This window comes from Lepidochelys kempii, chromosome 2 (genome assembly GCF_965140265.1).
Source record: "Lepidochelys kempii isolate rLepKem1 chromosome 2, rLepKem1.hap2, whole genome shotgun sequence".
Lineage (NCBI taxonomy): Eukaryota > Metazoa > Chordata > Testudines > Cheloniidae > Lepidochelys > Lepidochelys kempii.
Window position 1 is genome coordinate 262,995,451 of NC_133257.1, and position 12,346 is coordinate 263,007,796.

At 45.1% G+C, this 12,346-nt stretch overlaps 1 protein-coding gene across 2 annotated transcripts in view; it reads right to left on the bottom strand.

The window, feature by feature from the left end:
- Nucleotides 1–550: 550 nt before the first annotated feature.
- The window catches only part of WNT3A (Wnt family member 3A), a 117,873-nt gene continuing 106,077 nt past the window's right edge, over nucleotides 551–12,346 (bottom strand). For both annotated transcript variants that reach the window (XM_073329597.1, XM_073329599.1), the window contains exons 3-4: nucleotides 3,910–4,175; nucleotides 551–1,030 (exon numbers count right to left, since the gene is read on the bottom strand). In XM_073329597.1, coding sequence (XP_073185698.1) covers nucleotides 551–1,030; nucleotides 3,910–4,175 — 746 coding nt within the window. The remainder of the gene's footprint in view (nucleotides 1,031–3,909; nucleotides 4,176–12,346) is intronic.

The following is a 12,346-nucleotide window of genomic DNA, read 5'->3' on the forward strand; positions in this document are numbered from 1 at the left end:
GGAAGAAGGGTTTGTTTGTTTGTTTTTTTAGTGAATTGAATATTTTACTTTATTTTAATTTTTTGCCATTCATGTTGCACACAGACTCTGGTTGCTGGGGCTTGGAAAGGATCTCAATACGTTGAGAGCTGTTGTCTGACATCACCTCTTCCGATTGGGTTGGGAACAGGAGGTGTTTAGGAAGTTGCAAGTCTTTCAAAGGACACTTAATAGCATGAGTCTCTTCAGGTTAGTAGAGAGAAGAGGAAAGAATCATGCTCCCGCTAACAATCATCTCTGCAGTTCTGTGCTGTTGGGTAGTTAAAGGAATCACAGTCTCCTAACCGGTGCATAATCATTTTGCATGGCGTTCCATATTTGTAATGTTAGCCTCCAGATGCATCTTGGGACGACCAAGAAGTCATTAGATCTATTCTATCCAGCCAGTTTTAGCCTTTTTTATTTTTTCTTTTACTATAAAAAAAAGTAGATCTTTCCCATCTACACAACCTCAGAAGAAGCAGGCTCAAATCCGTTTCTCCACACGGAGCCTGTCCAGGGAATCCCTGCTTTACTTGCACGTGTGAACATCGTAGACTCGTATGCATTCCTGGCAGCTGACGTAGCAGCACCAGTGGAAGATACAGTGGCACTTCTCTTTCCGTTTCTCAGTCCTTGTGTTGTGCCCGCGGCCGCAGCACAGAAGGTCGCATCCGTCTATCCCGTGGGAGGTGACATTGCAGATCCGGTCGCGGGTCCCAAAGGAGCCCGTCTCGGGGTTTGGCTCACAAAAGTTTGGTGAGTTCTCGTAGTAAACCAGGTCTCTCTCAGTTGGGGCCTTGAAGAAGTTGTACTTGGGCCTGAGCGTCTCGACCCAGCCACGGGACTCCCGATGCTTCTCCACCACCATTTCAGAAGCGCTGTCGTACTTGTCCTTGAGATAGTCACCGATGACCCTGAAGTCTGGCTGGGACCACCAGCACGTCTTCACCTCACAGCTGCCTGACAGACCATGACATTTGCACTTCAGATGCATGTGATCAATAATGGACTAGAAAAGAGAGAAAAATGGAAAAGGGAAACTATTAGCCCATAATATGGATCAATAATACATTCTGTTATTTACCTAACACTTCTCATCCCAAAGAATCCTAGGCAGAGGTCTAGTTCCTCAGCTGGTGTAAACCAATTTAGTTTCATTAACTACACTGGTATACACCAGTCAGGGATTGGACGTGGTCTCCATAAAGTACTTTCAATGACAGGTGAAGTCATTCCTGTACCCATGTGTGTAAATATTTCTATAGCTATATTCACACTCAAGGATCACTTTGCTCAGGAGGGAAATGCAGACACCTCTGAGGTGGAATACAGCAGCTTCTGAATGGCACTTAGCCAAGCCAAATAATACTTTAGGACAGGGAGTGAAGAAGGATTCATAAGCCGATTTAAACTGCAGGGAGAATTCATGGGCGAAATGTGCTATGATTATCCAAACGACAATTTAGCCCGGTCATCAGAGCTCCCTTTTCTTGCAAAAGAGACTCAAGTCAAGGAGGAGAATGTCACCTGCTGAATCACCAGTGCCACTTCCTGCTGAACCCTAAGATTTTCTTCACAGGCCTCTCAACAGTGTGTTGAGCAGGTCACACCTTGACAGCTGAAAGCACAGCTCGCAGTGTTGCCAATTCTTGCAATTTTATCACGAGCCTCATGGTAGTTGGTGTTTTCCTTAAGGCCCCAGCTCCTGGAGGCATGTGAATAGGTGAGAATCTCAGCTTTCATTTGAAAAAACAAAAAGTAAGTTTCTAGCCTCCCCTGCCCCCCCAAGTTGCTAAAGGTACAGAAACCAGCAGGTAAATGAAAAGAACACAAAATGTATGATTATTTTTTAAGCCAGTCTCATGATTTGAGAAGCCTGACTCTTGAGTTTTTTGAATGCTTGGTGTTGGCAATGCTGCATCTATGGGTGTCATGGTTACCAGATGGAGCGGGTGAACGTCAGTCCTGGTCTAAATGGAAGAAATCACCATTGGCTTCAATGAGACTTATGTTTGCCTCACCCATGGCTGAAATTGATCCACATTTCCAAGGCACTGTTCACCACCATTTCTGAGGTGGAAGATAGCCTGATACAATTTACTCAATAAGCTGTGTTATTCAGAGATGATCAGCAAATTTATGAATGCATGAACAGACTAGTACCAAGCTAAATCCAAAAAATTTGCCATGAATCAGCAACTACAATGTGTGATCAACATTTTCTGGGTGGTTTTTTTTGTGCCAGTTAGGCAGCTTCATTCACTGCCAAAGAGATTGTAATTAGCAATGGGAGAACTGCAAAATGTTTGGTTCATATAATCATCCAAATCTCAGTCAAAGCTTTTGGTCTGGAGATTGGATTTGAATTCTTATGAAAACTGGTTCCGACTTCCCCTACTGCTTAGTTTTATTAGCTGGAAATACTTGAATCCAGAGGATTGGAACTTGTGCACCTAATGAGTGTTAACATGGTGTGAATGGAAAACATATGCTATTTCTGAAGCAACAGGATTTCAGTGTTAATGTTGTGCCATTTTCTATCTGATCTATGATATCTGTAAGGGGCCTAAAATGGGATCGGAGTCTTGAGGATGGACTGAAGATGAAGATAGCCCGAACAAGAGCCTAAATTGTCACTGTTGAACTTACAGCTAATATTGTATCTTTTTATTGATTCGCATTATGAGACAAATCCCTCATTTCCATCCTACCCAACTGTGTGGTGGTACTCTTTATCCCTGTCTTTTACTGCCATCAGAAATGCTGAGTAACCCATGGTACCCAGGACCCGATGGACAACTTTATGTCAAATGACCACAGGGACATGTCTTGCTTCCTTCTTCTGCTATTTAGTTGCTGCATCCCTCATTTTGTGGTGGGACTTCATCTTGAATTTTAAAGGTCTGTGCTCCCCATCTTGGGCCAGATTCTCAGCTGGTGTAGACTGGAATAACTCCATTGGCTTCAATGGAGCTTCACCCATCTCCATCAGTTGATGATCTCGCTCTGAGGTTTTGGCCTGTTCCGGACTGTGGTTACATACAGTAGTGGAACTCCATATTGGAGGAGTGACTACTTTGTAGTCATATGTTTCTATGGAAGTGGATAGACCCCACTCCTTCCCCCATTGTCAATAACAACTTAATAAGGGAGTAGGATCAGGTTAGCTATTTTGATTTTATGATTTAATTAAGTTTGGTCCCTATATAGGATGAACCATGAGGTCTCTCTGTAGGGGGGAAAGAACACAAAGCAACTTTTGTGAGGCATATAGTGGGGTGAGGGTTGGAGAAGTTAGCTCCAAGCCAAGAAAGTTTCCTGGTGGTGCTAGGAAGCAGGTGCGCAGGATGGACAGACTGAAGCCTTGTCCTGAAATTGCCCAGTTGCCAGCAAGCCCTTTCCCCCATGGCAGGTTGGTGCTAACCCCAGGCACTGAGAGTAAATATGGGGCTATTTTAGGCACCTGCTAGGTGTGAAGAGGCACAGAAACCAGGCTCTGAGCACAGGGAAGTCTGTATGTGATGACCATCCTCTTAGTTTTCATTTGGACTGAACCTAAGATCTTCAGAACTGAGCACATGAGCTTCCGTGGCTTGAACTAACAGGCTAAGGCCCAGATCCTCAAAGGCATGCCCTCAATGGGAGTTAGGCACCTAAAAGCCTTTGAGGATCTAGGCCTAAGACCCATAGCTGGCAGCTATAGCAGACTCATATCCTCTGCAGATCAGGCACAGAGGAGAATCTATAACACGCACTGGGCAGTAGGGGGCTACAGTGTTGAACCCAGTTCACCTGAGCTTCTTTTCGCCGTTCACCTAGGATTTTCGGGGGTGGGGGTGGAAGGAAATGTTTTTAGGGACTCAATAAAATGAAACCGGACGGCCTTACTGTCCTCCCAGCTTCGTTGTTATGCCTGTTCATGGCTGACCGAGCATCCGGCCTGTTCTCCCGGGCGTCCGCGAACTCTCGAGACACCATGGTCCCAAACTCCACATCCTCACTGCAGCCTCCCCATTTCCAGCCTTCCCCGGGGGGCCCCTTGTGGCGGGTATCGCAGCCGCAGATGGTGGCCGAGCCCTCGGCACAGGATCTGGTCACCGCAAAAGCAACACCCGCAGAGGCGATGGCGTGGACGAAGGCCGACTCCCGGGTAGCTGTGGAAGAGGGAAGGATGCAGGGATCTGTTACTGAGTGGCGAACATGAGTGACCCTTCCCAACGGACTGACATGAGCGCCTCCTCTGAAGAACACAGCAGCAGGCTAGGAAACCTGCCTCCTGGCTTAAGAATCCCATTTCCAGGCCGGGCCATTCCCAGCACTGGAAGACACAATGAGTCAGGGCTGGCCCTGACTCAACACCCACTGAAGTCAGTGGAAAGTCTCCACACAATGGACTTTGGGTCAGGCTCTAGTAAGCAAATGGCCAAATGGGGCTCTCTGCGTTCCAGCATCCAGCACTGGTTCAGGTACATATAGACTGGACCCCAGTCACCCCTGTGGAAGGGGAGACGTCTCTTTGCTGCCAGACTCCACTCTCTGGCAGTGGGGCCAAGGCCAGATAAACCACACACTTTTCAGAGCCCTGTGACTAGCCCAGCCAGCCTTTTCAGGGCTCTGCAAATGGCATGGCTGGTTCCATATCATGTTGGGGACTGCTGATGGTTGGCAGTTGGGAAAACACCAGGACGGCCTGCTATTCCAGCAGTCTGCTTCCCGCACCATGCACACCAAGTGTCAGCCTCCTCATCTTTCCTCGAAACATGCTCTTTCCGCTACCTGACCAGCTCACCCGGATGCTGCGTCCAATACACTGCATCTTATAGAATCATAGAAATGCTGGGCTGGAAGGGATCTCAAGAAGTCATCCAGTCCAGCCCCTGCTGCTGAGGCCAGGCCGAGTATTTCTAGACCATCCCTGACAGATGTTTGTCCAGCCTGTTCTTAAAAACCTCCCATGACGGGGATTCCACAACCTCCCTTAGAAGCCTATTTCAGAGCTTAACTACCCTTATAGTTAGAAAGTTTTTCCTAGTATCTAACCTAAATGTTCCTTGTTGCAGATTAAGCCCATCACTTCTTGTCCCACCTTCAGTGGACACGGAGAACAATTGATCAGAGTCCTCTTTATAACAGCTCTTACTATAGCTGAAGACTGTTATCAGGTTCCCCCTGTCTTCTTTTCTCAAGACTAAACATGTCCAATTTTTTAAACTTCTCTAAACCTTTGATCATTTTGATTGCTCTCCTCTGGACTCTCACCAATTTCACTGCATCTTCCCTAAAGTGTGGCACCCAGAACTGGACACAGTGCTCCAGCTGAAGCCTCACCAGTGCTGAGTACAACTGGACAATTACCTCCCCTGTCTTATGTACAACACTCTTGTTAATACACCCCTGAATGATATTAGCCTTTTTTTTTTTGCAGATGCATCACATTGTTCACTCTCATTCAATCTGTGATCCACTATAACCCCCAGATCTTTTTTCAGCGGTACTACCAACTACCCATTTATTCCTCAATCTGTAGTTGTGCATTTGAGTTTTCCTTCCTAAGTGAAGGACTTTTCATTTGTCTTTATTGAATTTCATCTGTTGAATTCAGACCAATTCTCTGCATTGTCAAGGTCATTTTAAATTCTAATCCTGTCCTTCAACTTGAATCTATCTAACTTATCTAAATATTCTTTAACCTGTTCTTTCCCTGGTTTGGCTTGCGTTCCTTCCCCTTTGCTGTTAATTCTAATTGTGTTGCATATCTGAACATCATGAACATTTTTCATGAAAATTGTAGCAAAATAGGCATTCAACTCATTAGCCTTCTTAATGTCATCCATAATAACTCTTCTTCTCTGCTAAGTAGAGGACCTACATTTTCTTAGTTTTTCTCTTGCTCCTAATATATTTAAATAACCTCTTATTTTTGCCTTTTATGTCCCTTGCTAGGTGTAACTCATTTTGTGTCACTGCATGGTTGTCCCATTCTTTTGTACTCATCCTTAGCAATTCATCCATATTTCCACTTTCTGTAGTATTCCTTTTTGATTTCGAGGTCATTAAAGAGTTCCAGGTGGAGCCATATTGCCCTCTTACTGTGCTTCCTATCTTACTATAGCATCAGAATCGTTTGCAGTTGTACCTTCAAAATTGCCTCCTTGAGAAACTGACAGCTTTCCTGAACTCCTTTCTCCCTTAGATTTTCCTACCATGGGACCTTACCTACCAGTTCTCTGCATTTGTTGAGATCTGCTTTTTTGAAGTCCATTGTCCTTATTCTGCTGCTCTTACTCCCGCCTCTCCTTAGCATCATGAAATCTATCATTTAATGGTCACTTTCACCCAAATTGCCTTCCACCTTCAGATTTGCTACCAATTCCTCCCTATTGATCAGAATCAAGTCTAAAATGACTGTCGCTCTTGTTACATCCTCCCTTTTCTGAAACATACGTTTTTCCTTAATACATTCTAAGAATATACTGGACATTTTGTGTTTTGCCATATTACTTTTCTAACAGATGACTGGGTAGCTCAAGTCATCCATTATTACCAGGTCTTGTGTTTTGGATATTTCTGTGATGTGTTCTAGAAATGCCTCATCCACCTCCTCTTCCTGATTGGTGGTTGCTAGTAGATCCCTACCATGACATCACCCCTATTCTTTATCCCTTTTATCTTTACCCAGAGAATTTCAACTGGTCTGCCCCTCACCTCCTTCTGGACCTCAGCACAAGTGTACATATTCTTGATATACAATGCAACACCTCATCACTTTTTATCCTGCTTGTCCTTCCTGAACAAGCGATACTCCTGTATACCAAAATCCAGTCATGAGACTTATCCCACCATGTCTGTGATGCCAAGTAAACCATAATTGAGCATATGTATTAATACTTCCAGTTCTTCCTGTTTATTCCTCATACTTATGTGTGCTTGAAGGTTTGTCTATTTGCCCAATTCGGTGCCAGGTCCCTGAGCTACCTAAAAGGATTGTTGTCATGTCTGGCTCTTCACCTGGGAATGTTGGCGACAATCTTTTTAGCCTTTGGCTGGGTCAACTGAAAGGGGTTCTCATCATGAGGTTGAGTAGCTAAGTCTCTGGGAAGACCTTCCTTTATGCACTTCAGTGGTAGCAGATGACAGAACAAGGAGTAATGGTCTCAAGTTGCAGTGGGGGAGGTTTAGGTTGGATATTAGGGAAAACTTTTTCACTAGGAGGGTGATGAAGCACTGGAATGTGTTACCTAGGGAGGTGGTGGAATCTCCTTCCTTAGAGGTTTTTAAGGTCAGGCTTGACAAAGCCCTGGCTGGGATGATTTAGTTGGGGATTGGTCCTGCTTTGAGCAGGAGGTTGGACTAGATGACCTCCTGAGGTTCCTTCCAACCCTGATATTCTATGATTCTATGATTCACTTGAGCCATAACTAGAGTGGCCGGAGAACAATTCCATTACATGACAGCTTTCACATTTTGCTTTCATTCCACAGTGGAAGGATACAAAATTTTTCAAATGTCTTTGTGAAAATGGAATAGTGTTGAAATATCTAGCTTTGGATCTGTAAGTTCAGCTTTCCAATTTGGGTCTTTCTCTCTCTTTGGAAGTGACCAGAGAGCCCGCCCTAGACCTCAGAAACCTTCCCGTCAAAATCGATACGTCTCCATGAAACCCAATGGAGCAGCATTTTTTGACAAAAAACATTTAATCTAAAAGGTTCCAACTGGCTCTGGTGTAGGGAAAACATGATGATCAATCATGATAATCCAGCCTCTTGGAGACCCTTTACAAATCTCCCTAACAAGCTAACTCCTTGTCTATGCAATTCCAGTTATCCAAACAAATTTGGTGTCACCCATGTTGTTTGGATAATCAGGATTGTTCTGTAATACAAATATAGCCATAGAGGCAGATTTTCAGCTAGTTTAAATTGGTGTAGATCCATTGACTTCAACGGCTCTATGCCATATTTACACCAGTTGATGATCTGGCTCAATAACTTTACTCGTCGGGTTTTTTTTGTGTTTTTTTTTTACCAGGTTTCGTGGACCTTAGTCCATTCTAATTGCTATGAATGGGAACATATGGCTTTAACTTCTGGCTGCTCAATCAGTTATTTGCACTTAGTAATATGGAGAGTATTTAACAAGCCAAGTCAAAACCCTAACGTGTTCTCAGGATCGAAACCAATATTGCGTGTTAACAGAGAGGTCCTGACTAGCTTGAATACTTGAGCCAGAACCCGTGCATTGGCTCTTCCCTCTGGGATACTACCAAATTCAACAATATGCAAATAAAATAGCATGCAGGAAATTACAAGCAAAAGGCATGAGCAATGTCCTGGAACACAGCTTCAGCATGCTTATAAAGGTTAGAAAGTCACTGAGTGCATACAAGTAAGGGAGAAGATACTTTTAGTCAAGCATGTGTAACACCGACAGACCCCGGTTGCTGGCGGGCAGGATCGAACCTGGGACCCCTGGAGCTAAGTGCATGAGCTAAAAGCCACATGGCCCTTAGCTAAAGCTGTAGAGCAGACTCATTAATCTGTAAGTGGTCTTGGTGGCACAGCACCATTCCCACATGTGTGTAGGTTACACATGTACAGAAACTCTTCAGCTCTGGAGGTATTTTTAATTCTTTTCCTTAACAATAACTTCAGGTTTTATATAGCACTTCTCATGTGGAAAGATCCCAGAGCACTTTACAGACTATACATGTAGGGGTTGCTCAACGGCCAGTGAAATGCAGCTGCCTCTAGGGTGGAACACAGCAGCTGTTTAACAGCATGCAACAGGAAGTGAACAGCACTGTAACCAATTGTAACTACATGAGGAATTGAGTCAGGCAGAGTGTAGCTGAAATCTGGCCCAGAGCACTGAGGTTAACAATCCTACCCTTGAGATAATGCCAGGGGATCTTTTAATGACCACGTGGGATTGAGACATTGGATTTGCATCTCATCTCTCACCTCTAACTTTAGGCTGGGACAGTGGGCTCAGTATTGATGCACATAGAAGAGTGCCATCTAGTGAATCACTTCCTGCAACATATTCGATCTGAGGACCTTCATCCAATTACTAAGCAGACTTGACCCTGTTAAGCTTTGGAGAGCTCACCAGGTCATAGCCCCAGGCGGTGTGGCTGCAGGAATGGAGAAGGAGTGCATAGAGATACAGATAAGCAGAAGGAAAGCATGCACTTGTAATGGAAATGAGGGGTTATTAAGGTGCCATATAAAAATGCAAGAAACTTAGTAAAGATAAGAGGAGAGTGCAATGCATTTGTCAGCGAGCCTCATTCCTCTCTGGGTGGTTCTGGTAGCAGGAGACAGGCAGCTCGTTACAACTTGAAGAGGGCTTCTGGAAAGTCAGCTGGTAGGAGAAGGTTAATGGGGATGTAGGCTTAAGAGCATTTTAACTACTGTTTACCCCTGCAGCAGAAGGTCACTGAGTCTCTGGCTTCGGCACATTAAAATCTCATATTGCTCACAATGGTGGCTGAGATTTTCAAAAGTGACTTAGTAATTTTGTCTGCTGCAATCTTTTAAGTGCCTAATTTTAGACAATTCAAAGGGGGCTGAGTCTCAGAAGGTGGGCGCTTGGCACTTTCTGAAAGTCAGGGCCCTTGAAGATGTCTGAAACTGGGCCCCTAAGATATAGGCACTCAAAATCACTAGCCACTTTTCAGAGGGGTAGTTGTGTTAGTCTGTATCCACAAAAATAATGAGGAGTCTGGTGGCACTTTAAAGACTAACATTTATTTGGGCATAAGCTTTCATGGGTAAAAACCCACTTCTTTAGATGCATGGCATCTCCATGCATCTGAAGAAGTGGGTTTTTACCCATGAAAGCTTATGCCCAAATAAATCTGCTAGTCTTTAAGGTGCTACCAGACTCGTTTTTCTAGCCATTTTTGAAATTCTTGCCCATAGTATCTTGAGGTTCTATCCCCCAGAACTTCCCAACTGCATGCTCCATGCAGGACATTCCTGATCCAGCCAGAGACATGTGGGCAGAGGGGGAAAGTGATATTATCAGCAAGGAGAAGTAAGGAAGACCAGGAGTCAGGAGACCTGAGGTTTTATTTCCAGTTCTTATGCAGGCTTCCTCTGTGACCTTGAGCAAAAGTCACCTAATCTCTCTCTGTCCCTCAGCTTCCTTATCAGGAACACAGCGGACAATCAAACTTATCTCCCAGGGAGTTTGCAAGGCTAAATTTGTTGATGTTTATAGAGTGTCTTGGATGGAAGATGCAAAGTATCATTACAGCTCAGTGTTGACTGGTGCGATGGTAAAAACGGAGGAATGTCTCTTTCAAAAGAAAGAGATGAGGGGTAACCTGATGTGAACATGAGATCTGAATAACCCTTGAAAAAGGGAAGGTAAGAGAAACTGACAGAAGGATAGGATACCTCTGGGCTAAGGTTGGTGATCTTCCTGAGAGTAAGTTAATGAGAACTATATTGTAGTGGCCGACTAGGAATTTCAAATGGTCACTGTGCTTTGTGCTGTAGATGCTCTGAACATCACAGCAGTGGTGAGGACAGAAAGCAGATTATTCTGCCTTAAACTCTTTCAGCTTTCACAGTAAAAGGCCTATGACACACAGTAGGATTCCACTCAGCAGAGGGCAGTGGAATAGTGTCTCTCTTACATATACGTGTAAGTAGCCAGTTGGCTACAGCCCATATTATATTCCATTGAAAAGCGACCTATGGAGAGGTCAAGGGTCTCATTAAAAGGAGATTTATAATATTTAATATCCTTCATATATTTTTAATAGCCTAAGTGACTTGGGCACCTTACTCTCCTTGACTTCCAATGGCTGTGAATTCGACTGGTGGCAGGGCACCTAGGAGTTAGCTGTTGCAGCACCTAAGCACCCTTTGTGATTCTAGTCCTTGGTAGCTTAGCTTGAGTGATAGAGGTCACTGCTGGAGGTTGGAGGCTCAAATCCTGCTGTTTAGTGCATCTCAAATGCTGCACATGCTTAGGGGATTTTAGGCGGGAAAAGTCACTGAGAAATGGACAGACACAAAATGAAACAGAATTCTTGGTGCACCATGCACCAGTCCCTCCTGTTCTCTGGCTGTGGCATACCATCGGTGAGTCTCCGGAGGGCTGTAATACGTTGGTATAATTCTGGCTGTTGGGCTTGGGACGGGGGTGGCTGGGTGGTACTTAATGGCCTGTGATATAGACGAGGTTAGACTAGATAGTTTGGCCTTCATCTCTATGACTCTAAATGGTAGGCCTCAGAGGGTGAAAAAATCTCAACTATGTCCTCCAGTCCATTGTTTCCTGCCCATGAAATGTATTTAGACACAACAAATCCTGCATCTTGGCAGGGGGTTAGACTAGATGACCCTTGAGGTCCCTTCTGACGCCATGGTTCCATGGTTCTATGACTACCCTACAACATAGTGCCTGAATTTAGTTTAAAATGACCCAAGTGATGGGGCTTTCAACTCCTCCTTTGGAAAACTATTTCACTGTATAAAAGGAAACCCTCTTCTTTTAAAAAAAACATAGTCCCCTGCCATCAAAATAACTCCGTGCACCAGTTCAAATCAATAGGCTCCATGAATGCTGTTTCAAATGAAGGGTCCTTTGAATGTATTCACATTGTTGTTATTTATCTGTAACATCAAACAAGATTGGTCCTTCATTGTGCTAGGCATGGGTGGCGGGTGAATGCGCCGTTGGGGGAGGTTAGTCCCTGGCCCTTTCCCCTCTGCCCAAGGCCCCGCCCCATCTCTTCCAGCCCCCCTCCCGCGCCAGAGCTTGGAGCACACCGCCCCCTCCCCTCCATGGCCACTGGCTCCCCTGTGTGCCCTCAGCCTCAGTGTGCTGGGGTGGGTGGCATGGCTGGAGCGCCCCCGGCCCCAGAGCACTGGGTGGGCAGCGTGGTCCCAGTGTCCCCAGCATTGGACGGATGGGTGGTGCTGGGCCTTGTGCTCACCAGCCCTAGCCTGCCTACCTCAGACTCTTGGCTGGACACCGAAGAGTGGGAAGGGAACTGGAAGCAGGCAGGAGAGGTCCTGGGAGTGGAGCATGGGCAGGGTCACGCCAAACTATTTGGGGAGGCACAGCCTTCCCATGCCTATGCTATCCGCCTAGGGCTGCCAACCCTCCAGGATTGGCCTGGAGTCTCCAGGAATTAAAGATTAATCTTGAATTAAAGATTATGTCATGTGATTAAATCTCCACTAATACGTCCAACCAAAACTGGCAACCCTATACGCGCCGTCTATTGTGCTAGGCACTGTACAAACACATAGCGAGAGACAGTCCCTGACCCAGAGCTTGCAGTTAAAAAAGATGAGAAAAACGG